Raw genomic sequence first — 16,918 nt, forward strand, 5'->3', positions numbered from 1 at the left:
TACGCAGGTGACGTCAGGGCCCTTCCCTGGCCGCCCCGGAGTGGAGGAGTACGCCCTTGGCGTAAGGAGGGGCGTAGCGCGTTCCCGCCATTGGCGGCGGTTAGGGCGTTTACGCAACGGCCTGACGTAGGGGAAGACGCGTTAGTCGGGGGGAAGGTTCTAGAAAAGCGGCGGCAGCGGCTCTAGCGGCAGTAGCAGCTGCGCCGGGTCCCGGGTGGAAGGTGCTCCTCGCGGCGGTTCTTTCTCGAGCAGCGGCAGTTCTCACCCCAGCGCCAGGACGAGTCCGGTTCGTGTCCGTCCGCGGAGATCTCTCTCATCTCGCTCGGCTGCGGGAAATCGGGCTGAAGCGACTGAGTCCGCGATGGAGGTAACGGGTCCGAAATCAATGAGTTCTTGGCACAGGGCATGGCGCGGCCGTTGGCGCCGCCTCGGTGGACGTCGGCCGGCCCTCGGCCCGGCGAGCGCGGCGCTGCAGCGGGGCCGGCCCCGGAGCGCCCGGCCGCGGGCGCCGGTCGTCGGCGCAGGCCCGGCTGGTGCGCCACCTTCTCCACCCGCAGCCTGCCGGCGCCATTTCCCCGGGCCGGGGTGGGGGGAGGGGGCGCCCGCACATGGCGGCCGCCGCCTGGGCGCGGTGCGGGCCCCGCCGTGCCCTTGGCGGGCGCGCGCGCGAGTGTGAGTGTGGGAGTGCGCGTGTGAGTGTGGGGGGGCGGCTGCGGCCCCGGGCGCCCGGCTGCGGCGCTCCCCTCCCCCCTCCCCCCGGGGCGCCGGAGCTGGCGGCCGCCATTTTCACCTCGCTCCTGCCTCGCCGCGCAGCCGCCCCGGCCGGCGCCCGCGGGGCTCCCCGGGCGCGCCCACCTCCCCGGGCCCCTCTCCCGCAGCTCGGCGGCGGGTGCCCGGGGGTCGGGGGGCAGCCGGGCCCCGGCGCGGGCCCTCCGAGGGCCCTGCGCGCCCGCCGCGGCGGCGCCCTCCCTGGCCCGCGCTGAAATGGCGCCATTGCGTTCCGAAGGCGCGCGGGCGGGCGGGCGGGCTCCCGGGGGGCGGGCCGGCCGGCGCGCGGGGCGGGGGCGCGGGAGCGGGTGCAGCGAGCCCCGGGGGGACGAGGCATTGTCTGGTCCCGGCCCTTGCTGCTGGGAGTAACGGTTCCCCGCGGGTCTGCGCGTCCCCAGATACTTGTCCTGTCGCGGGGAATTTTACCCTGAGTCCCGGGGGGAGGCGGGCGGGAGGAGGGCTGTGGACGGGTGGGCGGGCCCGGGGCGAGGGGGGGGTTAGCAGTTCAGAGTTCTTGTTTACTTTGTAAAGGATTTTTTTTTTTTTTAATCCGTGGGACGCGGCGGGCAGGGCGGGGGTGGTAGGGTGCGTGTTAAGCTCACCGGGCTGGGAAATCTGCTCATTGCCGGGTCAACCCCCCTCCACTCCACCCCCAGGTCCTTAACTGGAGATAAGCTAGCAATGACGAGGAACCGTGGACTGAAAATGGCTCGAGCCTTAATTGCTCTGTAAACTACGATTGAAACCCGCCTTAGTCCTTCTGCCTGTATTGCTAAATACCAAACCGTTTCATGCTAGGCCGCTGTGTCTTTTTGAACTTTGTCACTTTTCTCATTTTATGTTTGTGATCATGGTTGATCATTTACATCGATAAACATTAGGTGTCCAGGGGAGGGGGGTCTCCCTGGGTGTTTTCTTTGGCCCTAAGCTCTCTTATAAAATAACTTTGTTTGTAATCGATAGTGGACATCGGGTAAGTTCGGAAAAATCGAGGTAAGTAATGAGTTTTTGCCTTTTGGTAGTGATTTTGTAAAGCTGTTGTAGTTTTTTTTTTTTTTAATCGTGTAATTTGAGTTTGCAACACTTTAAAATTGAAGTTATCAGTATGCTGAATTAGTATTTTGAACGGATTGGCACTTAAATATTAGGAAGTTTTGTGATTTGTTAATCTTGAAATTTCCAGAGTCTTGATTTAATGCATTTTACTGTGGGGAGGGGATCTGAATTGCTTTTATACCATGGTTTGATGGGAGAACATGCATGCAGGGAAAATTTCCATGGAGCTGTGGGTTGAACTGTAATTCAGTTTTCTGGGACAAACTATTTTCCTGTTGTATGGAAATTTACAGTTGACATTTTACTTTGTGTTAATGGACTTAGTCCTGCACATGTGATTTAATGTTTTGCTGAAACTTTTAACTGAAAAGCCAAATGATCTCTGTAACCGACGCCCCAAATAAAGGGCTTTTTGGTGATGCTACGTTTCACTTGTCTGTTTTTATAGACATTAAAAGGTCTAAGCCCAGGGGTGATTTTCACCCCCCTTTTTGACTTGTAAAATAAAGGACACTATAATTTACCAGAAGGCCTTTTCAGTTGAGTACATTTCAGCTTTCAGACTATCAGTGAATAATTGTACTATATTTAATTGCTGGGTATTCTCAGTGGTCATTTAAACATTTTTATGCTTTCAGAAGGTGAGATGATTACTATGACTATTGAGTTTGGTAGCCCAGTAATCAGATTGCTTCTGTATTGCTGTCTGAATACCAAATAATTGGCATGCCCACCAAAAAAAGCTTTTTAATTTTTTAAAACAGTAGAAAAGTCAAAGGTCTTGGTCAGGTTTTTGTACATACATTGCAAATGAAAATGTTTTAACAGTTTTTAAAAAATTCGGATACGGTAGAATCACCACTAGAGGGTGCAGTAAGGGGAAAACCAATTCAGAAATTGTCCTGTTAAATAAGTGACAAACTATGGGTTTTAAGTAAGGAATCAGCATTTTGTGCTTTAAAAAATGTGTCTAGGTTTTGTGTTTTTAGGGTATGGGATTAAATGCAAATTTGGTGGTAATTTTTAATCCTTCAGAAACTGAAATGTGTTCCTTTATCAGTATTTCATTGATTGTGTGTGTTTAATGTGAAGTAAATATAGATCAGGTATTAATGACTTTGTAGTTCAGCTGAGACAATTTTTTGGTGTAACGCAATATGCAGTTTAACATATGGTTTAAATTTGATGTAAGTTTTTTTTTTCCCCCCCAGAAAACTTTAGAAACTGTTCCTTTGGAGAGGAAAAAGGTACTCTGCCAGCAGGTCACCTCATATTTAAGAATTTAATTTCCTGCATATGAAGAGGAAACATAAATAAAAATTGAAATGGTGTTTTCCTTTGCAGAGAGAAAAGGAACAGTTTCGTAAACTCTTTATTGGTGGCTTGAGCTTTGAAACAACAGAAGAAAGTTTGAGGAATTACTACGAGCAATGGGGCAAACTTACAGATTGTGTGGTACGTTGTATGAAAAAGGCACTTGAGATCCTCAACTATTGGCCTTTTGTATTTAAAATGTTGGTGAAAACATGGAGAAAATAATTCAGTCCATGTCTATTTTTCCATGTTAGTAGTCCATAACACATACGATCAAATAAGCTTAAGATTTATTCCTTGGTTTTAAAGGTTATGAGAGATCCAGCAAGCAAAAGATCAAGAGGATTTGGTTTTGTAACTTTTTCATCCATGGCTGAGGTTGATGCTGCCATGGCTGCAAGACCTCATTCAATTGATGGAAGAGTGGTTGAGCCAAAACGTGCTGTTGCAAGAGAGGTAAGAAGTGTAACTTCAGGGGCTGGAGAGAGTACAGCTGGTAGGGTGCTTCCCTTGCACGCAGCCAACTCAGGTTTGGTCCCCTGTGGCACACATGGTCCCCTGAGCCCTGTGTACTGAGCAGTGTGACCTGACTCAGCCCCAAAGCCCCTTCCCTCAAGTAAAGTCTAACATCAAAAAGGTTAGTCTGTTAGTGATAACCTTGGCTCTGCCCAATGCTTTATTAATATAGAAGGCTGTGGTGGTACCTAGATGTGCTCTGAAGCATCTTTGATTTTTTTTTTCTAATTTCCTAATGCTTAATGTAGGAATCTGGAAAACCAGGAGCTCATGTAACTGTGAAGAAGCTGTTCGTTGGTGGGATTAAAGAAGATACTGAGGAACATCATCTTAGAGATTACTTTGAGGAATATGGGAAAATCGATACTATTGAAATAATTACGGATAGGCAGTCTGGAAAGAAAAGAGGCTTTGGATTTGTTACTTTTGATGACCATGATCCTGTGGATAAGATTGTATGTAAGTGTCTAGATACAAGTTGTATTGCTTTAATATATTAAGCACAACTTTTATATTGAAAGGTAAATTTTTAGAGTAGATTTGAACGTAGTATTGAATGCTTGTGTAATAGTTCGAACTTTCCATTTCAGTACAGAAATACCATACCATTAATGGTCATAATGCAGAAGTACGAAAGGCTTTGTCTAGACAAGAAATGCAGGAAGTCCAAAGTTCTAGAAGTGGGAGAGGAGGTAATATTTTTTCATGTGTCTGTGTCTCCCCCAGCCCCATTTTTTATTTATATTGAGTACTGGTGTAAGTGCGTATTACAAACTATAGCAATTATTGCAGGCAACTTTGGCTTTGGGGATTCTCGTGGTGGTGGAGGAAATTTTGGACCAGGACCTGGAAGTAATTTCAGAGGAGGATCTGGTAAGTTTGGGTTATCTGTTTCAAATTAAGACTTAGGTTGTATCATGGTGGAAATCTGACTTAACCAGAAAAAAAGGTCAATGTAACTATATTTGCAGGGATTTTTTTCTGATGTTTTATTTGAGGGAGGAAATAATTCCAAGCTGAAAGACCATGTATTATGGTGGATGGGGGCAGGGGTTTTCAGATGATTGGGATTTTGAGCGGTTTACCTAGCAAATATTAATTTTAACCCTGCACACAAAACTACCATAATAATTAAAATACAACCGAGACTTAGCATGTATACCTACTATTGATTCCATCCAGTATTACTCTTATTGATCCAAGAGTAAGTCCAGCGTGCTCAGGGCTTACTCCTGGCTCTGCACAAGGATCATTATGTCTGGGGAATCAAACTGGGCCATCTGTGTGCAGAACAACCCTGTTGTCTTTGTGCTACCTGCTTTTAGGAAGAATTTAGTGACTGGTCTTCTAAAACCGGTAGTTCAAGTATTCTCACGCAGATACTAATGTATGTTAGGAGTTCTAGTGGAGAGTAGAAACGAATAAAAAAATTAATGGGGTCCAGAAAGATAGGTTAGAGGTTAAGGTGCAAGCCTCACATATGGCCGACATCACCTGGTCCAGCCCTGGAGATCCCTGAGCACAATTTGGGAAGGACTCCCCACCAAACCCCAAAGTAGAATGGGGCGAATAGGTTACAATAATTTTTATTTATTTATTTTTTTTTTGCTCTTTAACAGATGGATATGGAAGTGGTCGTGGATTTGGGGATGGCTATAATGGGTACGGAGGAGGACCCGGAGGTCAGTTTCTTCAAACAGTTGGGATTTCTAAGACTTGTTAAGATGCTACTTACTATGTTGAAGAGCTGAATATATTTGAACTTTTTCTGTGCTTTTCATCCTTTTTTTGAAGGACTTAGGTGAAAGTGGTTCACTTGTTTGGTTTCCCCCACCCCCCTTTATTGTCTTCGTTGTTATGGAAAACTTACCATGACCTTAATAGAAGTGATAATAGTTCGCAAAGTTGTGTGATAAATTTCAAATGAGAATTTAAAGGTACATTATGATATTTTCCAAGCAAACAAGTAGGACAGATGATTGTTTCTGAAAAATAAATGAAATTGATAACCTTTAAGGGCAGTGGATATTAGAGGAGTTGTGCATTTCGGCTGGGATATAGCTCAGCAATAAGGCACTAAAGACCAACTTGCATCTGTGAGTCTGTGGATTCAGTCCCTGCCCATTGCAAAGGAGGGGGAAGAGATTTAAAGCTGAGATAGTAATAGACTCAGTTTCTGTATTTACTAGTATACTTGAGTAAGGTGTATGTCACTGTCATTGAAATTCAAGCACTAGGTTTTAGAGAAAGATGACTTGTGCTCAGATTGCTAGTGTATAGCTTATAAAAGAAATCTATTTAAATGCTTTTAAGTTACATGGAAGTTTGCTAATTTCTGGTCCTCCCCCCCATTTCTACTCAGGAGGAGGGTGCTGGGCATTTTTAAGAGATAGTAATTCATAGGGAGCATGACTTGAGAAACTTAATTTTCTGGACCAGTAGGACTATGTGGCTCCTCTACATTTTCCCACTAGCCTACCTCTTGCCCCCACAACCCTAGGACAAAAATTGCATTGCAAGGTAATTACATAAGCGACCTTACTATAGAAATCTTTTTAGTGATGAGAGCTGTAACTTAACCAGGTATTTGGCTCTGTGCAGGTCGGGTGGGTATGTCCTAGCCAAGACTATGCTGCTCTGCCCTTGAGGCTATTATAGAAGAGATTTCAAGGGACAGTACTCAATTGAAAAATGTTTGGAAAGCTGGAAATGGGTGTGATAAGAAATCAAATGGAAATGAAAATATTAAGTAATTACTTAAAGGCTTATTTTATAATAGGTGGCAATTTTGGAGGTAGCCCTGGTTATGGAGGAGGAAGAGGAGGATATGGTGGTGGAGGACCTGGATATGGCAACCAGGGTGGGGGCTACGGAGGTGGTTATGACAACTATGGAGGAGGTAATAAATTCACCTGCAACCTTTATATGGGAATTTGGAATGACTTTTAACATGGAATTTTTCGTTGCAATGTTGTCAGTTGCGTATAAAAATTACAGCACTGTAGATAGGTGTTTGCGTTTATTTTGAATATTTGTTTTTATGGGTGCTTTGTCCTAAATATATAGCCTGTATTCATGTTTTGTTTGTGTCACTCAGAGGTTCATTATACAAAAATAGTATTCCAATATTTTTATAGGAAATTATGGAAGTGGAAATTATAATGATTTTGGGAATTATAACCAGCAACCTTCTAACTATGGTCCAATGAAGAGTGGAAACTTTGGTGGTAGCAGGAATATGGGGGGACCATATGGTGGAGGTAAGATAAGTGTTAAGGCTTGAACATGATGTGCTAATGGTTTGTTTGAATAGCACTTTGATTATGCAGTGAAGTAAAAATTCAGGGAAAATACTTAAAAGTTAAATTGAGGAAATGGAATGGCGGGGGTTCTGTTAAAAGTAAAATATTTTGAAATTAAGTATTTTTTTTAAGTTGTAGAGTGATTTCCCCCCCCCCCCCCACACACACACCTTAATAGATGTAAGAGGAAGATCACTGAGGATGTTGAATGGGTATAATGAAAGTTGAGTTAGTCAAATAATTCCAAACTTACACTCAAACCATAGATTAAAGTTACTTCAGAAGGACAAGGCATCTTTAAAAAGTGTTTGAATTGAAATTAGCATCCTTTAAAAGGGCATTGGTAAAAAGAAATTTTTAAGGCTAAGGCATCTTGTCTATGAGTCTGTTTGTCTTACCTAATGATGGCTATAGAAAACTAAAGTACCAAGCTAATCATATGAGATCTGTTGATGTTGTCACTCTGTCATTCCAGGAAACTATGGTCCAGGAGGCAGTGGAGGAAGTGGGGGTTATGGAGGGAGAAGCAGATATTGAGCTTCTTCCCATTGCCATGGGTAAGTAGCTTTTGAGTTTCATGATTATTTATATTGTCTTGGGGAGACCTAGCTGCCAGGAGTAAAAGCTTTTTAGGATCATGTTATCTTTCCTTAAAATCTGGATAGATGGATAATATCATAACCTATTTTTTTTTTACTCTTTACTTCTGTTGAAACAGGCTTCACTGTATAAATAGGAGAGGATGAGAGCCCAGAGGTAACAGAACAGCTTCAGGTTATCGAAATAACAATGTTAAGGAAACTCTTATCTCAGTCATGCATAAATATGCAGTGATATGGCAGAAGACACCAGAGCAGATGCAGAGAGCCATTTTGTGAATGGATTGGATTATTTAATAACATTACCTTACGGTGGAGGAAGGATTGTAAAAAAAATGCCTTTGAGACAGTTTCTTAGCTTTTTAATTGTTGTTTCTTTCTAGTGGTCTTTGTAAGAGTGTAGAAGCATTCCTTCTTTGATAATGTTAAATTTGTAAGTTTCAGGTGACATGTGAAACCTTTTTTAAGATTTTTCTCAAAGTTTTGAAAAGCTATTAGCCAGGATCATGGTGTAATAAGACATAACGTTTTTTCCTTTAAAAAATTTAAGTGCGTGTGTAGAGTTAAGAAGCTGTTGTACATTTATGATTTAATAAAATAATTCTAAAGGAAATTGTGTAATTATAGACTTTTTATTTTAAATAAGTTAAGGAGTGGGTAGTATAATTAAGGTCCATTGCGAAGTTGTTGTTGATATTTGTGTAAGATAAATGCTGGTCAGATATAAGTGTGTTGCCTGCGATTCATCAGGATTAAATTATCTAGATAACTAAAGGGATATCTCTGCAAGGAGAAACACCTTTTTAGATCTTTTAGATGCTGCTTCTTCAATGCAAGGAAAGGAAATAACCCCAGCGAGGTACTCTTCAGGGATACAGGTCTAGTACAAGAGAACTCTTGACGGCTACTAAGTACAGCCAGTCTTAAGAAACTGAGCTGTTTCTACAAAACTTTAACTACAGTAGTTTATAAGGATGCCAACGAAAGCTGAGGGTGTAGAGCAAAATAGTTCTAAGCTTCAGTTAAACTTCTTTAGGTAAGATCTCATTTACTTTTCCTTTCTTAATTTTCCTCCCCAAAAGATGAACTAATACTCTCCATGGTCTTCCAGTTTAGTGGTTCTTAGTAGTTTAACATAGCTATAAATTGAGTTTAACAATTTATAAACTCAAGTGAATAATTTCATAAACCCTGTTTTCCAATCTGTCATTTAAATTATTTTGGTTTTTCCCTTTTTTCCTTCTTTCCCATTTCCCCTTCCCCTCTGTGAAGATTTAGGTGCTTAACATATCATTTTTTTCCCTGCTGGAATTTAGCATTGCTATGAACCATGGACAAGTATATTCTGCTGCCACAAAGACTGTAACAAGTGCTTCATTTCAACAGCTGAGGCAAGCCAAGTGATCATTAATAAAGCTTTTCTTGGTTCCTTCAGTGGTGTTGGTAGCAAAATGGTAGGTAAAAGTTAGGCTGTGATTCAATAAATCATGAAATTTCCCATCATTACACCCCTGTTGTATTCACTTTTCTTGGATCAGACATTTTGAACAAAAATAGGTATTTTATTAAAAATACATTCCGTTCTTTTGGTAATGGTTGATCAGGCTAAGGAGAAGATAGGACAAAATGGTAGAACCTTGTTTTCTGACAAGTCAGCACTAAATATTTGGGTTTAAATGTGACTCCCAGACTCCTACTCAGTAGGAGAGGTAGCTTGGCTCCTGAATTTTGTTTCTTAAATGTCATCAATTTGGTTTCCTGGCTTTATTGCCTTTTTGTGAATGTGATAGTGCATATTCTACTGTGTATGCACCAATAAGTCTTTAATCCTAAGACTACAACTGAAGTTTATTTAAGTTCTTCAGACAAACGTGATAAACTTCTTCAGATACTTTTTTTTTCCTTTGGCAGGAAGGTGTCTTGCTGCAGGTAACTAATGAAGAAGTTGTCATCCACAGAATCTTCAAGAAATAAGAAATTCTGTACCATCTGAAAGTAGTTCTTGTTGGTGCCTTCATTTTTTAAAAGCACTTTTAAGATTAAAGGGAAATGTTTCTGATTTAAAAAAAAACATCTAGTACAGGTTCTTAATATAAAACAATTACAAATTAAGTGTAAGAGTAACATCAGATCAGCTAGAAGCTCAATATATGTCATGTCTTTAGGTTTGTGAGTAGATAGATACAATTCTATTTTAAATACAAAGTTTATAAAATAAATGATGTTGTATCCAAATACTTGTGTAATGTTTACACATAAAATGTGAATCTTGTTCTATAAACAGTTGTCTGAAGGATTGCAATCCCCTAGATTTTGAAAGCAGTTCAACAGAACTATGCATATTGCCATTTTTATTTGGTATTGATAGACAAATGAGTAAAAAGCATTGTGGACGTTATTGGCTGTCCCTAATAAAATGCCATTCTTTATACATTGTATATTCAGCGTTTGAATACTACTATAATTTCTGGCTTTTCCTGATGGTTAATAGGGGTATTGGTGTTTTAAGATCATGGGATTTTACCAGCTGCAGTTGGTCCAGATTGATTCAGCTGCAAAGCAGTGAGGAAAATCTGTCAATACTTTTTTAATGCCAGTTGAGCTCCATTACGTCACAGTGTTAGAGGTTGCTGTTATTTGACATTTCTATACAATTAATGATGAGGTTGACTTAGATTCCCACAGGTAAGTCAAGCTAATGAAAAGATTAACTTTGGTTTAGCTGCATCTGTTAACTTGTAGGGTTAATACTTGGTTTTTAAATTACTGGATAAGATGAACTTGAAGGATTAAAATTACTAGCTGCAAGGAATTAGGGCTTTGAAAAAGGTAACTACAGTTGCAACAGCACAAGTTTCTAAAATGCACGTTTAACATGCACAATTGGGGATAAATTGAGAACAGGCCAAAATAAAACGGACTCAGGAACAAGGTAAGTATTACTGGCTGCTTAAGGGAGGAATCTTGAAAAAAGACATAAAGGTGGAATTCAGAATTCTCTGTTATAAGGTGACTAGTGTTTAGCATTCTATTAGCTTCATAAAGTATAAGGTGGGTTGGTTGATTCTAAAAGGATGGGAGGTTATCTAGTTGGTAAGGTTATTCTGACATTTTGGTAAAGATTATGGGTATATGTGCCTTTTGCTTATGGTACCCTGTCTTGTAAAACAAACATTGCTGATTTTTCTCTACATGGAACTAATGTGGCTTAGTGCTGAACTAGAGGAGGTGAAACCTCAGTGACTTTGTTGGTAACCATGTACACCAGTTCTGAAAACTCGTATGTTGTCTGTCAGCTGTATGCTACACTGAGGTGACTTACAAGAGGGTTTTCAGGGCTGATGTAGATGGCTACCAATAGAAAATGTGACTTGATAACTACAACCTAGTTTGATCAGATTGCATTTAAATTTACCGAGCTTTTTAAACACTGGAGGTGGTATTGCAGAACAAAGTACAGGGAAACTATTTCTGGACGTTCAAAATACTTGATGTATTTTACACAGCCATGTAAAAATTCAAGGGGCAAGAAAATTCAAAGAGTAATGTGAGAGGGAATTTCATGGATGCTAACTGTCCTGAGGTTTTGCGATTGTCAAGTCACATACCAAATATCTGGGAATACGTTTAGAGACAGACCAATCCTCCACCGCAACTCAACAAACTCATGCTCTGCCTGAGCAGAATTGCCTAAGGGATTGGCTTGTATTATGAAAGCAACAAAACTGGTCAATTTGTAAACCAGAGTGGTGGTGTTTTATTATCATGATACCAATAAGCCCGTTAAAACTTAGTGTTGTCAGGGGAGGAACCCTGAAACTTCAAAAGGGATTCTCAGCCCCATCTCCACTCCCATAACCCTCTCCAGTTGCCCATTCCTGCTACCGCAGTAGGTTAACATTGTAGATGGGTTCCTCCCTGCCTTTCTGGGGCATGCCCAGCAGTCCTTAAGGATCATTCCTAGCACTGTTGGAATTCTCAGCCTCTTATATGTACTCACGCCATTGTTCTTCTGGACTTACAAATGATAAATACAAACTGTTGGTGCAGTTTTAAAGCAGGTGAACAGAGACAGCATGATAATACCGAGGGGTAGGGTATCTTGGCAGGAAGCTGACCCGGGCTTGTTTACACATGGTCCTCCAAGCACTGTCAGGAGGAAGTTCCCCTGAGTGTCAGATGTTTCCCCCCAAAAAAAGCAAAAATTGAGCTGGAACAATATTCCAGTGGGTAGGGGGCAACTTGGCTTGTGTGCAGCTAACCCAGGGTCAGTCCTTAGCACCCCAAATGGTTCCCCAAGCCTGCCAGGCGTGATCTGAGTTCAGGAGTAGAATTCAAACAGCTAGGTGTGGCCCATAAAGCTGAACAGATCTTTGGGAGGCAGGACCCATGGTTGTGATCCTTAAATACCTGCAAAGTATGAGCATTTATTTTTTTGGTAAAATTTCGGGAAAATAGGCCAACAAGGTTAAAAAAACAAAACCACATTTCTAAACAATATAGTAGTTCTGTTATTTCTGGAGTCCATACCTCAAAAAATCACTAGTAGTCCCAGTTACCTTGGTTGTAGTTTTGCTATTATATGGATCTGTTTGCTTGTGAGGTTAAATATTTTCAGTAACAGGTCAGTGTTTTACCTTGTCCACAGGCTGTCCTGTTTGTAGTTAAATGCACCTAAATATTTTAAAGCTCAGCTTTTGCTAGGTAGTACTGCAGCACAGCATTCACTTGCCTAACACGTAGGAAGCTCCAAGTTCAGTCACAAGCACCAAGGAACTTTTGGCACACTGCTTTAGGAATTGGCCGCTTCATATTTCATGTAGTACATAACTCCTTATCAGTTAAGCGGTTACTGGCTTCATGTTTGCTGCGAATTTGGAATATTGAATTTGGAAAATGGCATTTAGGGGGGAAAATCCAAGGTGACTTTGCTTAAAAAATGAGGGAACAAGAGTCATGTGTCATAAGTTCTAGATAAAAACTGGAAGGCTATGTTAAAAACATGAAAATTTCCACTTTCGAAAAGCTAAGATTTAAGTGCTTAGAAGTTAATCAACCTTTAAAAGGCTACTTTGCATTTCAAGTCAAACATTTCAAAAGACAGTATTTGCTTTTGAAGTAAGGTTCTTAAAAACTGGCTACCAAAAGGGAGTACATGATTTTTGAAACTTGACTAAAGCATTAGGGCTTCATGAAAGGTAGCTTCTATCAAATTTCACCTCTGGTATTCAACTCCAAAACATGTCCAGATAAGTTTCAAAATGAGCCTTATGGAGCAATTCAAGTACTAGTCCTTAACTATGTAACACTTTGAGTTAACTTTTGAAACCCAGTGGTTTCTAATCAAACTCATCAGTTTCTGAAAGTCACAATATTATGTATTTTAGTGGGATCCAACTTTAAATTTCTTGTCATTTTTTTCTCTTTCCCTTTTGGTTCTCCTTTTTGTGGCCTGAGGTCATCAGTTCCTTGGGTACAATCAAAACACTTCCATCATGGCTACACTGAAGAGCATACTGGTTTGGATTGACTGGCCGGCCTTCTTCATCTCTTAGCCTACTAAAAACATCGTGATAAAGGTCATGCAGTTTCTGTTTCATTATGTTAATAGCTTTGTTGTACTGGGCTCGCTCTCTCTTAAGGGTTTCCTTCTTTGCTTCTAAGCTACATACATCATCTTCTAGATTCAAAATTATGTCCAGTTTGCGCTTACGACAGTTCTGAGCTGCAACTTTGTTTTTCCCCCTCCTCCTTATGTCACGGATGAGTGACACCTGTAAGTCTGTCAGATAGTACCTGCTCAGCATGCTATTGAAGGAATCCACAGGCATACGGACAATCTCCTCCACAGAGAAGGGGATGTGCAGAGCTTTAGCACGCCGTTCGTCACGGCTTAAGTTTCTGTCTGTGTCATTGAGGTATTTACTCATTTTCTGTGACTTGCCAGGCCATGAGAAGGATTCCGAAGTGGATTCTAGTGCATTTGACTCTAAGTGATAAGTGTGGTTGTGAAATACATGTTGAAATGCAAGGTCCCCATGAAGACAAGAGTTACTCCTGACCTTCCCTCCTACAGCCCCTTCTGCTTCTAAGTCGTCATGATAAACAGACTCATAGTCACTGCCATAGCCTCTAGCTCCTTCATAGGAAGAGTGTGATGAATTAGATTTGATGGCAGAGGTGCTGTTGTGACTTGAATTTAAGGAAAGTCCAGAATCAGAATCTGGTTCTTCAAAAAGCGTAGAAGCTTCCATTAGATCAAACCCTTCTTCTGTAGCCAAGGACATTAAGTTGATCTCATCAAATATGTTTATATCCAGGTCACAATGAAGATCTTGACTTGGTAGGTTCCTCATTTGATTTTCATCGTAGGGAAAGAGCCCTGTCCAGTTAGTTGCAGAAAAAGCCTGTTCAGGATTGGTAGTTTGAGAATTTAACTGTAGAAATGGTTCCTGCGGCTGTGAAGTTCTTGCTGCTGCGTCTCTTCTAAATGTACTATCTGTTGGACAGCGCAGCATGGCTTCATGGAGACTCACATCTTGACTTATAGCTTGGCTAAAATTGATATTATGTGCTGAAAAATTCATGCCATCATTCATACTTCCAAGAGGAGGAATATCTCCTGGTGAGATGCCCTGAAAAGGGAAGGGGGGGAAAGCACTTGAGATACACACCCTGACTTGAGCAGAAATTACAGTACTTATGCAATGCTTAGTCTTTCCCCAAATACTGAAGAATATATTGTTGGTTATGAATTGTCCTCCTGGAGAGCCCCACAAGCTACCAAGAGTATCCCACCTTCATGGCAGAGCCTGGCAAGCTCCCCATGGCATATCTGATATGCCAAAAACTAACAAGTCTCATAACAGACATTACTGGTGCTCGCTCGAGCAAATCGACAAGCAATGGGATGACTGATACAGTGATGAACTTATTTATAACAACACATCTATTAAGACACAAATACTAATAGGAAAAAAACTATGCCCAAGTAAAAGGGTTTCATATTCAGAAAGATGTCAAGGGAGTCCTTTTTCCTACAAGAATAAGAGTAGAGGCCCCCAGTTACCTCCAGTGAATTTTCAGACTGTGATGGAAACAACTGGAAAAAGTCTTCCAGAGAGAGAGGGGTTTCTGTTCCATTTGGATATCTCTGTGGAAAAATCAAAGGTGGCATTCACTTAAATTAGTGGTTATGTAAGGCTTTAAGCTTAATCATGATAGGATAACCAGCCGGCTCTGATCTCCATGTTCAAGTTTTATCCCCACTTTGAAATTTCATGTTTTATTTACAGTGTTTCTATATCCTTCCTTAAACAAGAAACTGCTACCCCAAGCTCCTCCCCGTTTCTGCCCCAGCCGTCTTCCATATAATATGGCTGGTACTTGGTTAGTACCTTATCCTGACACCCCAAATTTATGTTTAATTATGTGACTTTTTTTTTTTAAGTTAATGTTTTGCTTTGCTGGAGATCAAACCTAGATCTCATGCATGCAAGGAATCTGCTTTACTGGTGAGCCACACCCTGGCTCAATATGCATTTAATTACCAATTTCTTAACTCATTACTTCCTGCCTTCTGGGTTTAGTTTTTTTGTTGAAATAACTCCTTTGACAATTCTTTTTACAGAGGCTCTACTAGCTCTTAGTTTTGCCTCCTTGCATAAGTGATTCCTAGGTAAGTATATCATTTTTAATGTTCCTCTGGGTAGATTGTCTTGATGTGTTGACATGTTTGCTCGGTTACATAACTGATATTTTTATTCCCCCAGTGCATACATGTAGCACAGTGTGGTTTTCTGTGTAGGGTGTGTATATGTATGTATCGGTGAACTGTGATGCAGAGATTTTGTATTCATCCACAAAGCATGCATTTTACAACTTTTTGGCTCCATCCGTAATAGTAAAAATTCCCCAGTTAAGATTGTGGTTTTTAAAGGGGGGGGGTGGAATTATCTTAGCCTCCCTTACCTGAACAGAAGAGCAGTGAGCATTTTTAGCATGGGCTTAAGACCTTATTTCTCATCTATTCAACCCATTTCTCTTTTTGTCTTTTAACCCCAGCACCACATCAGTGTGTGCCCCATCCACTTTGAGCCATCTCTTTTGCCTCTGGTTTCTTTCATAGTATCAGAATCTGGTACCTCTTCAGAGTGCTCCAAGTTCTCATTTGAGTTTTCTATTAATTGAGTTCCCTTTCTTTTGAGTTCCACCATGTGCTGAAATGTACCCCTTATATGCTACCTGGATTTCTGGTTTCGGTGTATTATGGGGGTTGTACATGACTGCCAGCATCACTCCCACCTCTTCTTTCTACTTCAGGGCTTCCTAGGTGTTGAACATGGTGTCAGGTATCAACATCAGGGTCTCAAACATGTGAAGCCTGTTACACTCTCAGGTCCCTGGTATTGTTTTGAAGCCTCACACCAGTTGGACTGTATTTGTATTTGTGTGTATGGAAGTAACTTGGTTTCCTTTTTGCATGCTTCCAGGATCATGCTATGTAAGGGCTTTCTGTGTCTATTTCAGCAGGGCTATTAAATTGGGTAAGATTCCTTTCACTTAAACTGACAATGTTTTTTGTTGTTTAATGGTGGATATTTTTACCAATTGGACTGCTATTTAAAATAGGGCTGGCACGGCATTTGTTTTGATCCGAGGCACCGTATAGAGCCCAAACCAAATACATGATTTATAATTTGGGGGTGGCACACCCAGCAATGCTCAGGGGTTACTCCTGGTGGTGCTTGGGGCACCCTATGGGATGACCGGGATCAAACCTGGGTCAGCTGTGTGCAGGGCAAGTGCCGTACTTGCTGTACTACCACTGTCCGCAGAATGATTTCTGATTTTTAAAGAGATTTCAACATGTTATGTTGCTAATCAAAGATGTATTTCATTCCATTGATTTTTGCCTGTTTTCCTTTCTTCAGTACCCCTGGACACAGCGGGGTACACGAGATAAAAGAGATAGGTGGTCACATCAATTCTAGATTTCACTTAGCTCCATTTTTCTCCAGGGTGTGGCTTCTACTAAAAATGAGAACAATTTTATACTTGATTTCCTACACCTTGACTAAGCCATTTCTAAGGTAATTTTTTTTCAGCTTGGGTACACAGATCTTGCACATAAAAAGCCAGTCCTTAAGGCATTTTCCAGAGCTTTGTAGGTGGGAGCCCCAGGTGAAATTCCTGGCTCTACAACATGGGAGTTCCCACCACGAACATTGAGCTAAAACATTCTATATAGAGGCTGGAGCAAAAGCACAGTGAGTAGGGCATTTGCCTTGCACTTGGCCGATCCAGGTTTGATTCCCAGCATCCCATATGGTCCCCTGAGCACCGCCAGGAGTAATTCCTGAG

At 41.4% G+C, this 16,918-nt stretch overlaps 2 protein-coding genes across 4 annotated transcripts; one reads left to right on the forward strand and one right to left on the reverse strand.

Annotated features, from left to right (window-relative positions):
- The first annotated feature begins 21 nt into the window (after window positions 1-21).
- On the forward strand, window positions 22-9,993 carry HNRNPA2B1 (heterogeneous nuclear ribonucleoprotein A2/B1). Of its 3 annotated transcripts, XM_055123246.1 has the most exons (14): window positions 28-367; window positions 3,036-3,071; window positions 3,169-3,279; window positions 3,448-3,594; window positions 3,903-4,113; window positions 4,245-4,346; window positions 4,447-4,527; window positions 5,274-5,336; window positions 6,434-6,553; window positions 6,792-6,914; window positions 7,432-7,513; window positions 7,675-8,591; window positions 8,872-9,009; window positions 9,467-9,993. In XM_055123246.1, the coding sequence occupies exons 1-11, from the start codon at window positions 362-364 to the stop codon at window positions 7,491-7,493; spliced, it is 1,062 nt and encodes a 353-aa protein (XP_054979221.1). In that variant the 5' UTR covers window positions 28-361; the 3' UTR covers window positions 7,494-7,513; window positions 7,675-8,591; window positions 8,872-9,009; window positions 9,467-9,993. The 3 variants fall into 3 exon arrangements, with proteins under 3 accessions (XP_054979232.1, XP_054979243.1, XP_054979221.1); XM_055123257.1 differs by lacking the exon at window positions 7,675-8,591 and having other exon boundaries at window positions 22-367; XM_055123268.1 differs by lacking the exon at window positions 3,036-3,071 and having other exon boundaries at window positions 24-367.
- On the reverse strand, window positions 9,567-16,493 carry NFE2L3 (NFE2 like bZIP transcription factor 3). Its single transcript, XM_055123241.1, has 2 exons — window positions 14,625-16,493; window positions 9,567-14,190 (listed from the first exon to the last, which is right to left on the reverse strand). The coding sequence occupies exons 1-2, from the start codon at window positions 14,730-14,732 to the stop codon at window positions 12,967-12,969; spliced, it is 1,332 nt and encodes a 443-aa protein (XP_054979216.1). The 5' UTR covers window positions 14,733-16,493; the 3' UTR covers window positions 9,567-12,966.
- Between the last annotated feature and the right edge of the window lie 425 nt (window positions 16,494-16,918).

Source organism: Sorex araneus, chromosome 1, assembly GCF_027595985.1.
Source record: "Sorex araneus isolate mSorAra2 chromosome 1, mSorAra2.pri, whole genome shotgun sequence".
Classification (NCBI taxonomy): Eukaryota; Metazoa; Chordata; class Mammalia; order Eulipotyphla; family Soricidae; genus Sorex; species Sorex araneus.

What these genes read in the sequence shown, in the direction of transcription:
- HNRNPA2B1 (XM_055123257.1), top strand. An exon ending in TTCTAGAAGTGGGAGAGGAG is followed by an intron (nt 4,347 to 4,446) that starts GTAATATTTTTT and finishes CAATTATTGCAG; the next exon opens with GCAACTTTGGCTTTGGGGAT. An exon ending in GGGGGGACCATATGGTGGAG is followed by an intron (nt 6,915 to 7,431) that starts GTAAGATAAGTG and finishes CTGTCATTCCAG; the next exon opens with GAAACTATGGTCCAGGAGGC.
- NFE2L3 (XM_055123241.1), bottom strand. Translation starts at nt 14,732, where the DNA reads ATGCCACCTTTGATTTTTCCACAGAGATATCCAAATGGAACAGAAACC. An exon ending in AGTCTGAAAATTCACTGGAG is followed by an intron (nt 14,191 to 14,624) that starts GTAACTGGGGGC and finishes TTCCCTTTTCAG; the next exon opens with GGCATCTCACCAGGAGATAT.